Consider the following 20,694-nt stretch of genomic DNA (forward strand, 5'->3'; position numbering starts at 1 on the left):
TTCAAATTCTAATTTTAAAGTCTGATCTTTTTAAAGCCCTAATGAAAATTGGCTTGCATTTTATTGTTAATTTTCCCAATGCAATTTTGCAAACAATTCCCCTGTTTCCTAAAATAACAATACCTCAGTATAATATAATGCATTTTCCCCTACCTCCTACTAGTGCGAACTTCATTCGGCTCTCCATCATCATAGGTGGCTCTCCATAAGCTTTCTTACACTGTGCCATGCCATTGGTTTATCTCCCTCAGTGTTGTCTACTGTACACTGACTGGCAGGGGGTCTCCAGAATTTCAGAAAGAGGTCTCTCTCAACCCTTACTGGAGATGCTCCTGCTGGGGATTAAACCTGGGACCTTCTGCATCAAAAGCAAATGCTTTACCACTGAGCTATGGACCTTCCCCAGGCTCTGAAGCAGTCCTTCCATTCATAGATGGGACAGTTTGGATTCTGCCCCTTGTGTGGCAGCAGTTCTCAATAATTTATGGGAGTAACCAGTTGCAACTCTGCAACCCAGGTTGGATATTAACCATAACGCTTTATATGCAGTAAAGCATCTACACATCTTCTTTACAAAATGAATAAGGGGGCAATCCTTTTTTTACAAAGAGGGATGAGAGGCCAGAGAAAACAGAAGACAATTTCTTCCTGGTATCCTTATAATCTCGGCCCTCACTTCCCCCAGAATTATAGTATCAAGTTTTAAATGTGGGAAATGATGTTTCAGTCAAAGATGAAATTCCATGTTTGCTAGGCAAGCAAAGGGTTAAGACACATGGAATTCCTTGAAAGTTCCTAGAGAAGGCATTCTGTGAGGTCATATCCTCTGCTTGCACAGGTGAGGAAAAGACAATGGCATTTTAGTCCTTTGTTCTTCCTCTTGCCTCAGAAGACAATCTGCTTCTTCACCATGTAACCATGTAAGAATGCTTACTCTGTGATCTCCTCAGTACAGACATTTTGATCTCAACTATGTTTCTTGTAATCTAGAAGTATATTCTGACTTATTTTCCACTGTTGTTTACTGCTGAATCAAGTCTGCAACTTTAAGTAAGTAAATAATACCCCCCCCCCACATTACAGATTATTTTGTTTAAAAGGGAAGATCTGGTCTGCTAAAGCATCCTGGATAATTGCTAGTAAAGTTTGGCAACCTTTGTCCCAAATGTTTCCACATTTTATGCTGCAAAGGCATGGTAAATTTTAAACTCTACTAACTGGACGTTAACTCATAGAAGTGATAAGAAGAAGGATAAATAATAAATAATATCCTATCCAACCTCCAAATCCCTCCAATTTTAATTCCCAGCTGTGCAAAACAATGAGATGAAAACCTGTTTGTGGTTTTAAAGCTCTTTCTCACTTCACAGACACCTCACTGGAAAGAACTTTTGGCAAACTGGAGAAAATTTTCTAGAAGGAAAATATATGGGGTGGTATATTTGCATTATAACAGATCCAGGAAGGAGCTATAGCTCAGTGGGTAGAGCACATCATATGCGTTGAGTGCAGAAGCTCTAGCTTTTCCTCTCTGTTGTTGAGAGTAGAAAACTAATTCTAGGCTGAAAAATCCCCGCCCACCCCCAGACTGCTGTTGGTGGACAGGAGTGAGCTAGTTGGATCAATGATCTTGACTCAGCAGAAGCCAACTTCATAGGGTGAGTTTTGTAAGAACTGTTATGATAGGATAATCAGCAGATAGAGACAAGGGTTAGGATCTTTAGCATTCTCACCAACTACAGGGATCTGTCTCCAGGGCTTCCCTGAGCCCATGGAGTCTGGACCAGCCATCAGAGTGTGGCCAGAGATGGACTCTGGTGCCTGAATGAGACAGGTAAGTGGCACAGTTGAAATGCACACATGACTCACCTGTCTGCAAAGTCCTGGGGGTCCTTTCTGAAGGCCCCACATAGTTCCTCATTGGATGGCTCCACATATGTATGGAACTCCTTGGGTGGGTGCTTCAAGGCTGCCAGGCACAGCTTTCGTTCAAGGCCTTCCTCGCGGCAACAGGCAGCTGTCCCTGGATGCTTCGGGAAAGGGTTATTTGGGTCGCAGGATTTGGCCGAGAGTGCTAAAGACTGGGTGGGAAGAAGAGAGAGGGAAGGAAAAAAGAGGAAAAGGTTGCAAGTTTGCCTAAGTACTACAGCGTCTGATACATAAGATCACAAGAAAAAACACTGTCTGATGAAGCAAAGGGAAATCTAGGTGGAATCTACACACATATGAAAAACACTGTGAAAATGTTTTTTGAAAAACGTTTTGAAAAACACATTGAATTTTGCATAGCTCACTGTCGCCACCTAGTGTCACATTTGTATATTGTGCTTTACAACACATTTAAAATGTTTGGTTTGCAGCCGTATAGCTGAGTCCATAGTCCAGTATCCTGCTACAAAGCATCACCACACAGATGCCTTGGGGAACAAGCCCAACAGCAGGAATGAAGGATGCAGCTGACTTTTTCTGCTGGCCCCCTGCAAGTGGCATTCAATGATACACTGCTCTTGTACATGGGAGTTCCACTTGACAGCCCTTGATAGCCTTTATCCTCCAAGGATCAGTGTAATCCAATTTTAAAGTCACCTAAGCGCCACACTAAATATTACAGGCGACTCTCAACTTATGCGGGTATTATGTCCCAGAGATAGCCCATAAAGCCAAAATTGCATATAGTCAAAACAAATTGGGTTCAATGGTGGATGGCATTGCCAAAGCCTTTCCCTCCCAGATGTCTGCCCCCTTTTCCACCCTGTTTATTGATTTATTTAATTATTGTCAAGCACATAAAGCTGAATACACGTGTCAGGATTTACTATCTCCCTCTCACACCAAGAAATGGCGGTTTTATATCATTCAAATTTATTGGTATTTACACAGTAGCTCAGTCCAAGCACACAACTTCCTCACTCGATGGGTCAGTTGAGCCCACTGGAGGGTGGGCTCTTTTCCAACAGGATATACGCCATCGGCTCTGCCTTCTGTTGGCCTGAACTCTGCTCCTCCTCCTAGTCTGAGGAGACTCATGAGCAGATTGTCCAGTTTGCCTCTCCTCCCCTGAGAACCTGTCTGAAAGCTGCTGCCCTTCTGCCTGCCTTTTGCTGTTCTAAGAAGTTTCGACTTGCCTTCCAGGATGAGAGGGGCTCACCTCACTCTCTGCATGTGAAGAAAGCAAGCCTCTGTCACTTTCTGCCTACCACCCTTGGTCCTTTGAGTCCTCACTGTCGTGCTGGGAAGGGACATTCCTGACATCATGCAAGTTAACTAACTGTGCACAAGATACGAGTTACCTGTATGTGCATAGCTGTGTATGGTGCTTTCGATTGCAGGGTGGGTTGGTATCAGGAGTCCCATTCTTTGCCCCATGTCAATTCCCCACCTTTGATTGCTCCCCTACTGCTATTTTCCCCATTAGGTTTTCCCCTAAATGGGAACCTAGGAATGTACACAGCTGTCGTTGGCCCGTCCAGCCTAGCAATGTCTAGACCAGGGATGGAAAACCTTTTACAGCCTGAGAGTCACATTCCCTTATGGACAACCTTCAAAGGTGAATGTAATGGAGTATCCTGGAAGAGATTGTGGCCAGCTGACAGGCAGGAATCCTGTACAGGAGCACTCAAGACTGCAACATTTTGTTGCATGCACAGTTTGTTCCTTCAGCTAATAAGTGACCTTAGGCACCCAACTCTTGGAAACTGGGGTCCCTTGGCCCGCCAATAATTTTCTCCTAGGGGCACAGCCCCCTTAATATTTTCTCCCACCCTCCCTCAGTCTGCTGCCTCCCCCCAGCCATGCTTCTCTTTGCCCCGCACAGTTTGTGTCAAGGCTTCGGGAAAGCTATTCCTACCCGGTTGCAGCAAGAGCAGAGAAAACAAGGTAGAGTCCTTTCTAATGAGTTTTATTCAATCCTAATAGCGAGAGACAAAATAACGCAACAAGCCTTAACAATGGCTTTGCTCTAAACCGGGCTCCTCCTCCCCCTTTCCTAGCAACAGCATCTCCCTTTATGGTGGCTGCTTGTGGCCAAATGTTTCTGATTCTACTGTTCCTGCACTCTCAACAAACACCAAGTTCTGGGAGAAGGGGGGACATAAATACTCTCCAGTGACAACGTGTCAGCTGGCTGCCTTGCCTCTGTCTCCCTCCCCCTTCTTCTAACACTTCCCAACTCTTTTGTTTGTCTGTCTCTGAGCTGTGACCTTCCTCAAACTCCTCAAACCCCTGCTGTAAATCAAGGCTGCATTCCTCTTCTCCTGCAGCATCAAGAGAACTGGGGTGTGTGTGATCTCCACCATTCCAACTGTTGCTCACTGAGCCTGCCTGAGCGCATGCTGGCCTGACCTCGACTTGGAAGGAGCATGATATGATGAGGGGGCGTGGAGGGGGGCAAGGGAACCCCCGCCACCTGCCATACCTCCCCCCAATGTTTTCCTCAAGTTGGTACCACTTAGCACCAAGAAGGGCTGGATGCACATCTATGCTTGTGGAAGTGTACCTCCGTTGTGTAGCATTCCGGGTCGGCTCCTTCAACACAGCATTTTTCTGCAAGGGCGACAATCTCCACCACGATACTCTGGATTTCCTCAAAGGTGCCGTTGGTATACTTCCTGCTGTTCATGATGATTGCTCTGTGAACCAACAGGAGGGAAAGGGTATTATAATATAATAATAATAATAATAATAATAATAATAATAATAATAATAATAATTCAAAGTGCTGGTTTCGCCCTACAGAGCCTTAAATGGCTCAGGACCACGATAACTCAAGGACCACCTCTCTCCATATGAACCTACCGGGACCCTGAGAGCATCCTCTGAGGCCCTTCTTTGTGTGCCTCCTCCTTGAGAGGTCCAGATGGTGGCAACATGAGAACGGGCCTTTTCTGTGGTGGCTCCCCACTTGTGGAACGCTCTCCCCAGGGTGGTTTGCCTGGCACCTTTATTATATACCTTTATGAGCCAGGCAAAAATATTCCTCTTCAACCAGGCCTTTGGCTGGTTAACATTTGATACCTTTTAAAATGTGTTGTGGGAGGGGGTGGGGCTCATTGGTTTCCTTTTCTTCTTATTTTTTATTGCAATCAAGCAATATATCAATTTTGTTTAATAACGGTAAAAATAAAACAAATATTTCCACGCTATACTGTTGCCACCAGCTGCAGCCAGCAAAACCCTAGACATGAAAAGCCATTCAATTCCACATTTTGGCAGTCTCCACCCACAATGCAGAATTTGTCCCTCAGATTCAGCCTGCCTTACCAAGTGGCTGTGTGATCCACCAAACTCTCTCCTTAAGTTATTGGGTTTTGCTCTGGTTTTCCCCACCCCACTCCGCCTGGCTCAGTATTTTCAAAACCAAACAGGGGCAGCCCTGTTCAGAAACAGATATTTGATATCTCTCTTTTACGACCAGAGCTTTCCCATTTTGGCTGGTCTCAATGACAGCAGGTGTGTGGCTCTGAATAGGCGTTGCCTTCAAAAAATACGTACAGAGAACGGAATTTGTCTTTTCCCAAGTTGTTGAATTCTTGACAGATTTTGTCTCTCATGTAATCCCGTCCTGAAAAACCAAACAGGAGGAAGAGCAATTAATTCAAAAGCCCGTTTGCATTTCAAAGAGCTACCATATCACCCCAGTTACTGTATCATCATTGCCATCAGTCATCAATATGAGGACTGAATTCTCTGGAGCCATGATAGAGTTCGATAATAAGAACATAATACAAGCTTGCTGGATCAGGCCAATGGCCCATCTAGTCCAGTATCCTGTTCTTACAGTGGTCAACGAGATGTCTGGGTAAAACCTGTGAGCAGGATTTGAGCACAAGAGCACTTTCCTGTGGTTTCCAGCAACTGTGGTTTCAGAAACATTTGCTTTCTCCAGTTGTGGAGGCAGAGGATAGCCATCAAGGCTTTGCAGCCATCAATAGTCTTCCCCTCCATGAATTTGTTTAATTCTCCTTTAATGCCATCTAAGTTGGGGACCGTCACTGTCTCCATTGGGAGGAAGTTCCATAGTTCAACTCTGTTCTGCATTCTTACTTTTGTACGTCACACCTGATGTAGGTTGGGTGGCCCACAACAGAATTGAAAGCATTTGTCTAGCTTTCAAAGGTGTGCCTTTCTCCAGATTCCTGCAATCTGGATTTCTGCAATGTGGAATCCTGCTTGATAACAAGAAGAACATATGTTTAAAGAAGATTAGGAAATGTTTATTGAATATATATGGGGGGGGGTTGTGTATATTTGAAAACGTGGGCAGCATTAAATTAAATTCAACCGTGAAAATAAGTTTTGATGGATGCAATAATGGAATACTCAATACTTTAGTTTATATAAAATATGCAGGGATTTATGTTATGCAAAATGAACCATGGGAGGAGAAGAAGGGAAGTCATTGATATTTCAAGGTTGTTTAAATGAATATCTAATATAATATAAATTAGTGGGGGGGGGGAGGTTGCTTGCTTGATAATGGCCGAGCTTAAATATCCTGAGAGCATCCTGCTGTTTATTCTTCAATAACTCCAGGTTAGGAACAGTTTCTGGAAGATGGATCACACCTTTGGAGAGGCGTAAGTCACAACCTAAAGGCAGCTCACTGTTTCAGGAATTGCCACCAAGTGCTTACGGCGCTGAAACGAGTCTTGACAATCTCCAAGGGGAAGATATTTTATCCTAAACCCACCTCTCTCATTTCCTCCCCTCCAGGGCCCCAATTTCCACAATTCTTCTCTCCTCTTGATTCATTAAGGCTAATTAATAGGGCAGGAAAATGCAATGAAATAAAATTAAAAAATCCTTTTTATCGCTGCTTGTTTCATCCTCATTGCACACTTTGGAAATGAATATGTTACGATCTAGAAGCAAAAGCTGAGAATTTCTAAGGGAAATTGCTGTTTCTACTCATTAATTCTGGGCGAAGGCTTCATGTAGAGAGAGAGAGAGCATGGAAACCCGAACAATGAAGGAAGGATTTGTGCTCTCTTCTGGGAGCCTCGAGACTGTCATTCTTCACAGGTGGGATTCAAGGAAGTTTTGTGCAGTTAGAGTGGGTGAAAATACTCTGGCAGTTTAAATCCACTTTAAACAATGGAATTTACTTTATTTTTTAATGCCACCTGGCAAGTGAAAAGAGAAATGCCTTGAAAAGTGTTGGGCGAATGAAAGATTAATGGGAAGTTGTATAAACACCCCACCTGCAAATCAAGCTGCCTGCTCATGAATTGTTGACATCTGTCTGTTTTGAGAGAAAATGGAGTGTGCATCTGGGAGTGAAGTCAAACAGCTGCATTAGCAGCACTGAAGTGACCTCCCTGGGGCGCAAGGCTGGGGAGTGTGTCTGGAGGTCCTGGGCTGCCCAGACAACAAGACCCCTCTCTTGCCCTTGCTGTGAGGCTCAAAGGAAAGCAGAGCAATATGTTTGGCACCAGCTTGACTCCAGGAGCTGCCGGAAGGCGCCATCCAACAATCTTAGTGTTGGAGATTCATTCCCCGTGTGCAGTCATGGGTTTGTTGTCTATCACATGACAGTATGTGTTTCGTTTCGACAGGAATGGGATGTGACATCGACAGGATGTTTGTCTTCCTGTGTTTCGTGAAGTGGGACTATTGTCCTTTATCCTTTCTCTTTCCTGTCTGATGCTAGAGGGAGAGAGGGAGCCATGTTGCAGTGCTCTGTGTGTGTTTATATGTAAATAAAGTAGATTAGCCAAAATGCTGAGTTGCTGAGTTCTGTTACGCAACTGCACAAACCTCTGCGGATCCCAAGGGTGCTGATGTCTTCTGGCATCAGTCGCTGTGATGTTCGGGCTGGAGAAAGCTTGTGAAGCTCCCAAACGATCTACCAGGAGGGAGAGAACATGCCAGCTGGGCATGTGTCTCTACCAAGGTTCTACTCGAGAGTAGGACATCCTGACACTTAGGTCTCTACTCCCGATGTTTGTAGGGTTTACTCCTTAGCCTTCTCTTCTCCTGAAGATATCCCACAAGGTAGGGGAGGTCAGAGTTTTTCTTCTAGATGGGCTACCTACCCAGGTTGACGAGCCCCATCTGCCACTCAGTTCCCTCTACAGCATGTGCAGAAACAGCCTTCTATTGAAAATTGAACCCACTCTTAGTCTCATCCACTCAATCTGCCAGAGCCTGTCTGTGAAGCAGGACCAGTGAGTAGTTTAGTCCAGGATGCATTCTGAGAGGGCCAGATAGAGAGGGCTGGAGGGCCACTTTTGACCCTGGGAATTAACCCCCACCCCCACCGCTGCCTTAGAGCAATAATAATGAGAAAACAGAAAGATTGCAACTTCTGATTTAGGAAGCCATTCAGCACAGAGGCCAAGGGCATTGGAGGGTAGAAACTAGCAAAGAGGTCGAGAAACAGACAGGAACAGAAGGATAATCGATACTGAGTCGGTCTGTATAAGTTTGGAAAGCAAGCATCTTAGGAAAAAAGACTGATAAAATAAACATGCGTTCTTAAAAATGCAGGCTAGTCTACAGAAGCGGAGAATAGAGAAAGAGGAGAGAATGTGAAGATGGTATTTCAGGGAAATAATAAAATAAGTAAAACTAAAAGCAACAATATCGGCGCCATCCAGATACTCCCAGCAGTATTTTCAATGAAGGGAAACAAATGAGTGAAAAGTTAGACTCGACTCCTTGAAAAGAAATGGAGGAGGATGCAGAGGGGAAAAGAGAGGTTCATTAAATGCAGTAGTAAAAGAAAATAAGAAAGTATGGGAGTGTTAGAGAATGCAGCATACATAATATTCACTTTGAAGGTGCATTACTCGAGTCTATAAATAAATAAACAGAAGCAATCCATGAAGTGCCAAAAGCTGCAAGAAGCAAGCTGGATTCTTCTATTTGAAACAACATTTGAGAAAAAGTTAGAACGAGTGCAAGATCTTGCAAAGCAAGTGAGTTCTAAAGGCAGTGATGTGGAATCAGTGACCCTTCAAAAATTTGTTAGACTCTGTCTCCCATCAACCCCAGCCCACACAGCCAGCAGTCAGGGAAGATGGGAGTTGTAGTCCAACAAATAACTGGAAGACTCCTGGCTCCTCATCCCTGCTCCATCCCTCTACCAAATTGAACAGTTGAAATTGTTTCACAATGGATAGAGGCTCTGCTGAAGATGGTATTAGAGTGGAAAGGAGAGAGTCTAACAGTGAATTCCTGTGCCTACTTGTTTATTTTATAAAATTTATACAGTGCTTGACTGTGGAGAAAAATTCAAAGTGTTTTACTCAGACACTGTTTTACAATTTTGTGTTGTGCGTTCCACTTCCTGAGTGGTGGTACCCAACTTCTTTTAGAGCCATGGTTCTCCTGTGAGGAGGCGGGATTAACTAAAGGGGGCGCTAAGAGCAGTGGCATAGCGTGGGCTGCCAGTCCCCAGGGCAGCTTGGAGGGCAGTGTGGGAAGCAGGGGAGCGTACTGAGTATGCATGTGCATTCAACCGCCTAAAAGCACCCACATCACCCAGGAGATAGCAGCCATGGGGATAAGAAAAGAAGAGTTGTTCTGTTGTCGGGAGAGGTCACTTCCAGGTTTGCATGGAGAAGCTGTTTTCAACAGAGCCCAACAACAGAAGCACGTTGAGACTGCACCGGGTGTTGAAATTTTGTGCCCCTAACAATTTTGCACCCAGGGCAACTGTTCATGTCGCCCCTTCCACACTCCTCCTAAGAGGCAAGGGGGTGGTAGAGGGGTCACAGGAGGTGACCCCTTTCATCCCATAAACTCATCCCCTATGCCTCCTACCAATTATTCAAAATAGTGGTTTGCACAACCTAAGGAAGGCAACAACACAATGAAATTCAAAACAGTAACAATTAAGTGCACATTTATGGAAAATCCAATTTAAACTATTTAGTTTAATTCATTCAACAAAACTGATGAACTTCATTCAGTGATACTAGCTTTTCGAAGTCTCATAGTCATTTACACCTCCAGTGCCCCCTGCCTCTTAGCGCCCCCTCCCAGGTAATTGCACTGCCCCACAGGGGGCGGTACTACCCACCCTTAGAACCCCGAACTTGAAAGATGTGCCTTATCATGCTGGTTTGGGGTCTAGACTATCCTGTTGCATCTCTTGCCCCTTTGCCTGTTAACAAAAAGAAGAAGCTGATTTCTGTTCCGGTAAGAACCCGAAGAGGGCACTGTTGTGACGCACATTGTCGAAAGAGCAAGGATTTGCTAGCGCATATTGTTCTGGCTGGAAATATCCCGGAGAAACATACAGAAGTCAATATGATTCCAATGAAATAACATACTGCGTCTCCATTATGAAACCCCAAAAGAGAATATTGCAACTCACGTAGCTTCCATTTGTGCTGAAGGGCTTATTAATGAATAGCTAATCTCACAAAGTAGCTGTGTAAGTGTGCCGGCTCGGCCTCCGGAGAGACAGCCATCGGTTTAAATGCAAGTGGGGACCTGATGGTGGCTTTTACATCCACTTTTACATCCAATTCCATGGAGTATTTCTCTCCCAAGAAGACTGTTTGAATCGAAACCTGGGCTATATTTGCAGATACATACCGCGTTTTGATCTGTATGCTAGTCCTCCCCATCCAAACAACACATCTGCAAGTATTTTTTTTCCTTTTGCTTTCAAGTTCCAAGTTTTCAAAAGTTTCTGCTCTTTTTGTGAAGATCAGTCATAGAATCATACAGTTGGAAGGAAACATGAGGATCATCTAGTCCAACCCCTTGCAATGCAGGAACACACAGCTGTCCCTTATGGGAATCGAACCTGCAACATTATCGGCACCATGCTCTAACCAACTGAGCTATCCAGTAACGTAGGTAGGAACACAGGAAGCTGCCTCATACTGAGTCACACTATTGGTTCATCTAGCTCAGTAATGTCTACACTCACTGACAACTGGGAAACACTGGCCTGCGAGCGCCTTTACCAAAGGTGTCATGGGCTTTGAAGACACTCGATCTCAGGACGCAAGGGAGAAATGTGCTAAGAGGAAGGCGGGCTTGGCAAATCCACACCATGATCAACTCCCGCCTGGAAACCAATGTCCCCACTGTGGAAGGACATGTGGATCCAGAATTGGCCTCCACAGTCACTTACGGACTCATTGTTAAAACCATGTTTATGGAAGACAATCTTACTCGGCTACGAATGATCGCAGAAGAAGAAGAGGAAGAGGAAGAGGAAGAGGAAGAGGAAGAAGAAGAAGAAGAAGAAGAAGAAGAAGAAGAAGAAGAAGAAGAAGAAGAAGAAGAAGAAGACACTGACAGGTAGCAGTCAGAGGGATCCTCTAACCTGAAGATGCTGGGGGTTGATCCAGACACTTTTGGCATGCAAAGCTATGTTCTGTCACTGAGCTATGACCCTTCCACAAGGTTTTGGGTTAACTAGGTTCTGGAATTGTAGACATGGGAGAGACGGTGGTGTTGCAGAAGGGAGCACAACTCTGGGACTTTTTGTAGAGGAGGAATCACAGAATCAGAGCATTCAAAGTGCTGGTTTTGACCTATGAAGACTTAAACGACTCAGGGTCACAATACTTCAAGGACCACCTCTCTCCATATGAACCGACCCCCACCCTGTGATCATCTTATGAGGCCCTCGTTGTGTGCCTCCTCGAGAGAGATCTGGAGGGTGGCGACATGAGAACGTAGGGTTTCCCATTATTGGAATCCTCTCCCAGGGGAGGTTCACTATTCACCTTTAGACACCAGACAAAAATGTTCCTCTTCAACCAGGCCTTTGGCTGATTTGCAATGCGCTCTATGTGGGGCTACCTTTGAAGGTGACTCGGAAACTACAACTAATCCGGAAAGCGGCAGCTAGACTGGTGACTGGGAGCAGCTGCGGAGACCACCTAACACCGGTCTTGAAAGACCTACATTGGCTCCCAGTACGTTTCTGGGCACAATTCAAAGTGTTGGTGCTGACCTTTAAAGCCCTAAACGGCCTCGGTCCAGTATACCTGAAAGGAGCGTCTCCACCCCCATCGTTCTACCCGGACACTGGTGGTTCCCTCACTGCGAGAAGCCAAGTTACAGGGAACCAGGCAGAGAGCCCTCTTGGTTGTGGCACCCACCCTGTGGAATGCTCTCCCACCAGATGTCAAAGAGAAAAAAATCTACCAGATTTTAGGAGACATCTGAAGGCAGCCCTGTTTAGGGAAGTTTTTAATGTTTAATAGATTATTGTATTTTAATTTTTTGTTGGAAGCGGCCCAGAGTGGCTGGGGGAAACCCAGCCAGATGGGTGGGGTATAAATAATAAATTTATTATTATTATTATTATTATTATTATTATTATTATTATTATTATTATTATATTAACATCCTATGTCCTTTTAAATGTGTTTGTGTGTGGGGAGTAGTATTGGTTTGCACTTTTTTGTTCTTGGTTTTATTATGTATTTTGTGTTTTTCATGGTTATTTTGTTATTTTTATGTTATTTTGTTATTTTTATGCTGTGAATCACTCTGAGATCTACAGATTAAGGGCAGTATACAAATTTAATTAATAGCAAATTTAATTTGTATCATCTTCATCATCATCATCATCATCATCATCATCATCATCACACAGGAGGTCCCAAGTTTAGCCTCAGACATCACCAATAAGGACTGGGAGACACATTGAAACTTTACAGATCTTATAGTGTAGCAGTGGCATCAATTGGAACAAATACTCTCCAGAAGCAGCAGCAGCAGCAACAACCAAAAAGCCTGTTTTTATCTACAGCTTAATGAGCAAGCGTCACTCCAACAGTGAAATGCCTTTTGTTTCTGGTAAATTGCTGCAAGGATTTCTCAATCTGGCATAGGACTAGTGCACCCTGCACACGTATTTTCTGTTTGGTCAAGGCCGTCTTGTGCAACTGACAGTTATCTCAGGGTCATTATCCTGCTCTAATGACCTTTGCCTACAAAAACAGTTGCTGCATCCACAGGATAATCGGGGAGGAGCTTGCTTGGGGGGGGGGCTAGCCAGGGCTATGGAGAAGGTCTCAGGTGCTGTATGCACTACAGTATACATTTTAAGCAGTACCATACCACTTTAAACAGTCATGGTATTCCCCAAATAATCATGGGAGCTGTGTTTTCAGCACCAAAGTGATCTCCCTGGGACGCTTGGGCAGTGTGGATGGAGGTCCTGGGCTGCCCAGATGACAAGACTCCCCTCTCAGCCTCACTGATGTGGTCCAAAGGAAAGGAAAGCAATACATTTGGCACCAGCTGGGCTGCAGGAGTTGCCTCACAGAGCTACAAGTCTCGGAATTCTCTTGGGAGTGGGATTGATTCTTAAACCACTCTGAGAATTCCAGACCCTTGTCCCAGAACGTCCTGCTTTTCCTTACGACATCCCTATTTTCATAGGCGAAATGTTGGAGGGCATGGTAGGGCAACCCTATTTTCATCGGAGGGTATGGAGTTATGCGGCCCCCCGAGTCAAGGAGATAAGTAACTAGACAAGCTTTAGAAGACATTCGAAGGCAGTTTAATTATGTTTTTATATATTTTGGAAGCCACCTAGAGGGGCTGGGGCAAGCCAGTCAGATGGGTGAGGTATAAATAATAAAATTATCATTATTATCATTACTATGGAATAGGACATTCCCTATTTTCCTCGGAGAAATGTTGGAGGGTATGGAGTTTTCCTTTCTTAAGCTGAAGAGTAATTTTTGCGAAGGTGATAGTCTCTATTTAGGCTAGGGATGACCAATTTTACAATATTGTCATAGGCTTGGTAGCAGGATGGGAAAGGCTTAGGTGTGATGTTGTCTTCAAGCCTGTGGTTTTATATCTGTAAGATGGGATTCTGCCGCTGAAGGGTATCCTTAAGTGCTCAAACCAATCCATTTATTAACTTAATGGCTCTAGCCAATTTCGTTAAGTATCTCTTTGCATGACTGAAGAGCGCAGAAGCTACTAGCTAAAGATGCTTTGAGAAGGCAGGTCTTCCTTCACTTCCCTGGCAGGAAGTGAGGTCACTGGCGAACACACGAGAACAAAAAGCCAGAAGTCAGTCTTGTTTAGAGGTCGGGGCTGGGGAGGGGTGGAGGGGTGAGAAAAACAAAGAAATCTCAGAACATTTCTCTGAAAAATATATGCTGATAAAAATTGGCTTAGCTCTTAGCCACTTCTGCCTCACTATCTACAAAAAAACCCTGCAAACCTTTCTTGATTTAACGCAATAATGAGATGGGGGGCGGGCGGGGAGTGTGTATATTGTGGGACATGATGACCCGGTCAAAAAGCAAATCGGTTTTGGTCCCCAGGCAAAAATTTGGCAAATTGAGCCATATAGACACAGTGGCCTTATTTTATCTTGTGAAATGCCCTAAACTCTTTGGATGCAGAGTGGTATATTATTATTATTATTATTATTATTATTATGATGATGATGATGATGTTGTTGTTGTTGTTGTTGTTGTTGTTGTTGTTGTTGTTGTTGTTTAGGCCTGGGACACAGCTTGAAATCACATTTGCCTGCTTAACGTGGAGGCCTCTCCAATTATCACATCAAGAAAATCCAATTAGAGCTTTGATAAAAACAGAGCATCACTTCAACTGCCTTTCCAAAGTAATTGAAACATTAATTACCATGTAATTTGTAGTCTTTAGGCTCAGGGAAATACTCTGAGGCTTAATGGGGGAGGGCGTAAGAGCGAAAGAGAGAACGCCTTCTGTCCCATGAACACATGAACAAATGTGTTTGCCAAATAACCAGAGAGGCGCGCTTGCAATGACACCAGACAGGCCTGGCTCTAGGTGCAGTCCCGGTGGTGCGGGGCGCCAGGGCGCGGGGCCGGCAGGGGGTGTGAGGGCGGGGGTGCCGGAGCGATCTCCACGCCTCAGCGCCAGGGCGCCCGACCTGCTCGAGACGGCCCTGACACCGGAAGCCTCTCCAAAGCAGAGACAGATGATACCCTCCTTTAACAAAGGAGATGCGTGCTTATCCATAGCCTGGCCCTTGGGGAGGGGGCGGAAGAGGAGCTTTGTTCTGCCCCATCACCCTTTTGTCGCCATACACATTGGCACCTTCCATCTATGCAATTTGCCTCCTGAGGGTGCCGCGGTTGGGACGAGAGAGGGAGAAGTGGTGAGATGGAAAGCAGCCTGTTATATTTGCTAAGCAAGGGTAAGACTGAAAGCCCCTTCCGCACCTACCTTTGTATCCATGGGGGATGAAGATCCCCTCCTAGGGTTGCGTAGCTTGCAAATACAGTCATACCTCGGTTTAAGTATGCCTTGGTTTGAGTATTTTCAGTTTAAGTACTCTGCGGACCTGTCTGGAATGAATTAATCCGCTTTCCATTACTTTCAATGGGAAAGTTTGCTTCAGGTTAAGTACGCTTCAGGTTAAGTACGGACTTCCGGAACCAATTACACTCATACTTCAGGTTAAGTACGCTTCAGGTTAAGTACTCCGTGGACTGCCTGGAATGGATTAAACCACTTTCCATTACTTTCAATGGGAAAGTTCGCTTCAGGTTAAGTACGCTTCAGGTTAAGTACAGACTTCCGGAACCAATCGTGTACTTAAACCGAGGTACCACTGTAAGTGATTTGCTTCTCTTGAGAAATGCCTTTAAGGGCAAGGGGCAGGGGTGAGCAGTGGGCAGAGGCTGGGGTGCCATCTCCTGGGGGCCGAGCCCTTTTGGGGACCCCCAATATTTTTGGGGAGGGGGCACCCCCCATGTTCAATGAGGGGGGCGGTGGGCAGCTCCTCTTCCTCTTGCTGCTTCCGAGGAGCAGGTGTGAGGAAGAAGCCCCAAGCCAGTGGCAGCAGCAGTAGAAGCCATGTTGACGCCACGTCCAGCTCCACCCCCTGGCTCCTTCGATGTCCTGACATCATGCACGCAACTCTGGCCCCCCAATTCTCAGTTGGCAGAGGCAGTGCAGTGCACCTGGTTTGGCAATGGCATTGCTACCATGTCCTGTAACAGTGATGAGGCAGGGCTGTGGAGACCTTGATGCAGTTTGGGCATAGCAATGGGAGTGCCACATTGACTTGGCCAGTGTGCTCAAACTGCCACCCCCTCCCCATTCTGGTAGGTGGCAGCAACACAGCTGCATATAGCCCCTCCCCACTGGCAGCTCCTGGTAAGGGGGAACAATCTGCAGCATAGTTGTGGGGTGGGGGGCAACTCCCTCAATAACTGTCTAGCTCAGCTGTGGGGGAATCTTTGACCCACCAAATGTTGCTGGACTACAGCTGCCATCAGCCTCAGCAAGCATGTCTAATGACCAGGGATGATGGGAGTTGAAGTTCAACAATATCTGGAGGGCCAGGTATTCCCTATCCCTGGACTAGCTTGCATAAATATCATGGGCCTAGCTGTGCTAATGCCGCCCTCATACTATACGGCAGGATAACTGTGCATTTTGAAATGCAGATGCAAAACAGTGCAAGGATATTTTTGTCTTGCAAATGTGAGAGAAACAAAGGGAAAGGTCAAAGAAAAAGAAAAAGGTAAAGGACCCCTGGACGGTTAACCCTGACTATGGGGTTGCGGCGCTCATAATAATAATAATAATAATAATAATAATTTATTATTTATACCCCGCCCATCTGGCTGGGTTTCCCCAGCCACTCTGGGCGGCTTCCAACAAAATATTAAAATACAATGGCCTGCTAAACATTAAAAGCTTCCCTAAACATCTTGCTTGCAGGTTGAGGGAGCCCGCCTTTGTCCACAGACAGCTTTCCAGGTCATGTGGCCAGCAGGACTAGAATGCTTCTGGAGCAACGGAACACCGTGATGGAAACCAGAGAGCATGGAAACACAGTTTACCTTCCCGCCACAGTGATGCCTATTTATCTACTTGCACTGGTGTGCTTTCAAACTGCTAGGTTGGCAGGAGCTGGGACAGAGCAATGGGAGCTCACCCCATCGTGGGGATTCAAACCACCGACCTTCTGATCGACAAGCCCAAGAGGCTCACTGGTTTAGACCACAGTGCCACCCACACCACAGGACAGAAGCAGAGCATGCTGTTCCCATACCCCAGACTGCATCCTTAAAAGGCTCTCGTGTTGCCAGGCTGGTGGAAGCTGCTCTTTCACAGTCCAGTGGATGATGCCTTGCCTGCGTAACGTTCCACCTGCAAAGTCTGGGAAGAGGTGAGCTGCGTTCAAAGGGACCACAGGCTTCAACTGACCCACAAACTGGGAATTCCTCACCCCTGACCACCTCTGGGAGAAGGGCTAAGGAAGGACCCCCATTGTAAGAGCCCATTGTAAGGACCCCCATTGTCACGCAGAGCTATAATGATCTAGATGGACCAAAGGTTTGACTCAGAATATGACAGCTTCATCTCTCCAGCCAGCTGTGAAAGTAACATTGCAGAATAATAAGAGAAAAGAGGGATTCACACTGTGAGCATAAGAAGAGCTCTGCTGGATCTGGCCAAAGGCAAATCCCGCCCAGCATCGTGCTCTCACAGTGGCCAGCCAGATGCTTATGGGAAGCTGGCAGGCATGGCTATGACGTGAGTGCAGTAACAGTCTCCCTTCCAGCAACTGTATCCAACAGTGGAGGTAGAACTTATTTGTATTGTTTTGTTCCGATTTTAATATATGTGCTGCCAAAGCAAAGGAAGTATTCTCAGCAGACTCTGCAGCGTTTCTCTTTCTTTTGTTCCAAAACACATTTTTTTAAAAGTATGAATTGCTTCAATACTTAATCCTTCGGTGTGCATATTTGGCTCTTTTTCATCTAATCTGCTCCCCGTGTTTTGCCTGTTCTTGTTTGTTAGCTACTTGCAACTTGAAAATGTCACCTTCGTTTGCCTTGGGAAGCTGTATTGTTCTATGGCCGAAAAGGTCTTAAGAGAAAGCAGGTTCTCCCCTTAAGGAGAGCATGGGTTGCGGAAGGGTTAACAAGACCTTCCCTGGTCAGTAGGGGCGGGTCAGTTTGGATGGCCACTGAGGGTTTGTTGCTGGGGAGAATGTTATGTTGCTAATTTTGATTGACAGCCACAGCCTTTAAAAGGGTGCAAGCAGGTTGCGCTTTCACTTTTGGGTGCTTGCAAACGGATCTCCCTCCCTCCCTCTCTATATTTAGGGTTTTTTTTTTCTGCGCATGACGTTGCTGTGCCTGTCACGGGGTTGTCCGTATTCGGGGGCCTAGTAGGAATTTTGCCACCTGGCTGACTAGCTGGTGCTAGGTGGTTTTTGCCTACTACATAGCAAACTGTCATAACTTGTAAGGTTGGCGGTTAGGCATTGGTTAGAATTGGATGGTGGAGGGGTAAGGATTTGGCTGGGCCTGCCCCTCAAAATTGCTGCTGCCTTTAGGGGTATTCCGTTAAAGGAATCCTGGGGCTCAACATGTTTGTCCGTACCCCCGCAAGGGGCTAGGACTGTGCATGAGGCTCGGGGAGCATCTGGGGGAGAGGTCAAGGGCTTGGTGACCCTGCCCCGGCCTCTCTCAGAGGGTGCCTACCTATCCTGGCTTCCCCAGTACACTAGGGGAGTCAGATCTGTCCCAGGCGGGGGACAGATGGCATGGGAACCAATGCCTAAGCAACCACTCACATTCAATTGTATTTAAATAAAGTTGTGGCCAAAATCAATGCCAAAAACCAAAACTTAATTTCCGTGTGATGTGTGAAATTATTTGGTGGGAAGTCTTGGTACCTCGGCACGCAAAGAGTTGGTCCGTGTCTGAACGCAGATCAAAAGGAGAGGGAATGCGCAATATTCTCATGGCAAATGTGGGTCCATCTTTTTGGTGACTGGAATTCCACCAAATAATGCATTTGCCCTGGGAACTTCTAGAAATAATATGTGCTTTTAGCAACTGGAGAAGGGGGCACAGCTCAGTGGTAGAGCATCTGTTTTGTCTTCAGAAGGTCCTAAATTCAATCCCTGGCACGTCCAGTTAGAGTTGGGAGAGACCCCTTGGATAGTCATTGCCAGTTACTGGGCTAGAGGGACCAAGGCAACTTATTATATTCCAAGGACTTCTGTTCCTTGACTCAACGTCTGAGCTTGGCTCCGTGCTTGGGGAGGGGCCATAGCTCAATGGCAGAGCATCTGCTTTGCATGCAGAAGGTCCCAGGTTCAATCCCTGGAATCTCCAGGTAAGACTGGGAGAAACTTGTGCTTGGAACTCTGGAGAACCACGGACAGACATTGTAGAAGATGATTATGAGCAAGATGGACTCGGTATCAGGCAGCCTCTTGCCCCAACAGAACTTGCCCACGAAATTTTTGAGGATATGCCTGGAGGTGCAGAGTGTTCTAACACAGGTGAGTGGTGAGGTGAAGGGCAAACAGGGGGACAATTTTGCATCAACGGGCATACTGGGATAGGCCAACTGGAATGTTCAAATGCTAGAAGGCTATATCTGATCAGTTGCTAGAAGGCTGCCTGTTTGGATAGCTCAGTCGGTTAGAGCGTGGTGCTGATGATGCCAAGGTAGCAGGTTTGATTCCTGTATGGGAACAGCTGCATATTCCTGTATTGAATGGGGGTTGGACCAGATGATCATCAGGGTCTCTTACTGAAATTCTATGATTTCTCTCTTGAATTCAAGGATTGATGATATCGTCAAAGTTGTCAAGTTTTTTCAGGGAGGAGGTAAAATGTTGAGCTTTTTTTAGGGGAGCCACAGTTGTTCAGCTTCTTGGGGGGGGGGAGCCAATGATCTACCAGTTTATCTGCCACAGACGTCCAGTGATCTACTGGTAGATCATGATCTACCTGTTGGACATGCCTGCCCTATACTGATACCAATACTTATGCTGATTTTCTGAGCATATAAATAAATATTGGAGTTCAATGTGTCTTAGAGCAGTCTTGGCCAATGTTGGGTCCGCCAGATTTTAGATTTGACCATTAAAGATAGACTTGCATATTAAGAGCAAATCAGGTATTGCAGGAGGGATATTCTTTTAGAAATTCAGGAAGGTTGGGGGTCACATTTAGACTTCTTTCCTGGCTGAACTTTCTTTTAGAATTGCTCTCTAATCCAACATTAAATTTCTACTGGAAACTCACCCTTTCACAAGGAGCCTTCCACCCTCCCCTCTTCCTCTCCCACTTCTTCTCATATTTAATTAATATTTTCCCTCTGTGTCAAAAGGCTTTAAAAGAAATCCTTTTTCAGAACTGGTATTTACTGGGAAATATGGGTTGGGTAGAGGAATTGAGTGGGTGGCTTGCTTTGTAAATCAGGAGATAGTAAAAAAAAAGTTCTCCTTGCTTAACTCTAGTTCTCTAGTTCTACAATTGAAATCTTTACCACCTGTTAAATTCAATTCTATATCAGCAACAAATATATATATATTATACCCATCAGTGAGCATAATTGTGCATTTAGAGGTTCAGGTTTCAGTGAAACAGCTTCGTTGAATTCTTTTTAGGATGACTTAGGAAACTGTTTCATCTTTAGAAGGCATATCAAATTCAGACTTCCCCAACTTGGTGCCCTCAAGATATTGCTGAATAACAATTCCTAACACCCTCAGCTGGCATGGCAAATGGGCAAGGAAAACAGGAGTTGTTCCATACATTGGGTGGAGTTTGACATCATGCACAAGCACATCAGCTTTCTGGATGGAGCTATCCTTCCCATGTGCTTTTCTGGGGGTTCCCTCAACTGCCCCAGAGCCAATTTTTTGGGGGGGAGGGGTGCAAGGTGCTTGGGGTGGGAGGAGAGTGGGCTCATTTTACCTGGTAAACTGATACGCTTGTG

The 20,694-nt window shown here is 45.5% G+C and overlaps 1 protein-coding gene across 2 annotated transcripts in view; it reads right to left on the reverse strand.

Annotated features, from left to right (window-relative positions):
• The window catches only part of GC (GC vitamin D binding protein), a 34,000-nt gene that overhangs the window by 12,160 nt on the left and 1,146 nt on the right, over nucleotides 1-20,694 (reverse strand). For both annotated transcript variants that reach the window (XM_035103094.3, XM_035103095.3), the window contains exons 2-4: nucleotides 5,491-5,560; nucleotides 4,496-4,628; nucleotides 1,870-2,081 (exon numbers count right to left, since the gene is read on the reverse strand). In XM_035103094.3, coding sequence (XP_034958985.1) covers nucleotides 1,870-2,081; nucleotides 4,496-4,628; nucleotides 5,491-5,560 — 415 coding nt within the window. The remainder of the gene's footprint in view (nucleotides 1-1,869; nucleotides 2,082-4,495; nucleotides 4,629-5,490; nucleotides 5,561-20,694) is intronic.

The sequence above is a fragment of the Zootoca vivipara genome, chromosome Z1, assembly GCF_965207765.1.
Source record: "Zootoca vivipara chromosome Z1, rZooViv2.hap1.1, whole genome shotgun sequence".
NCBI classification, from domain to species: domain Eukaryota; kingdom Metazoa; phylum Chordata; class Lepidosauria; order Squamata; family Lacertidae; genus Zootoca; species Zootoca vivipara.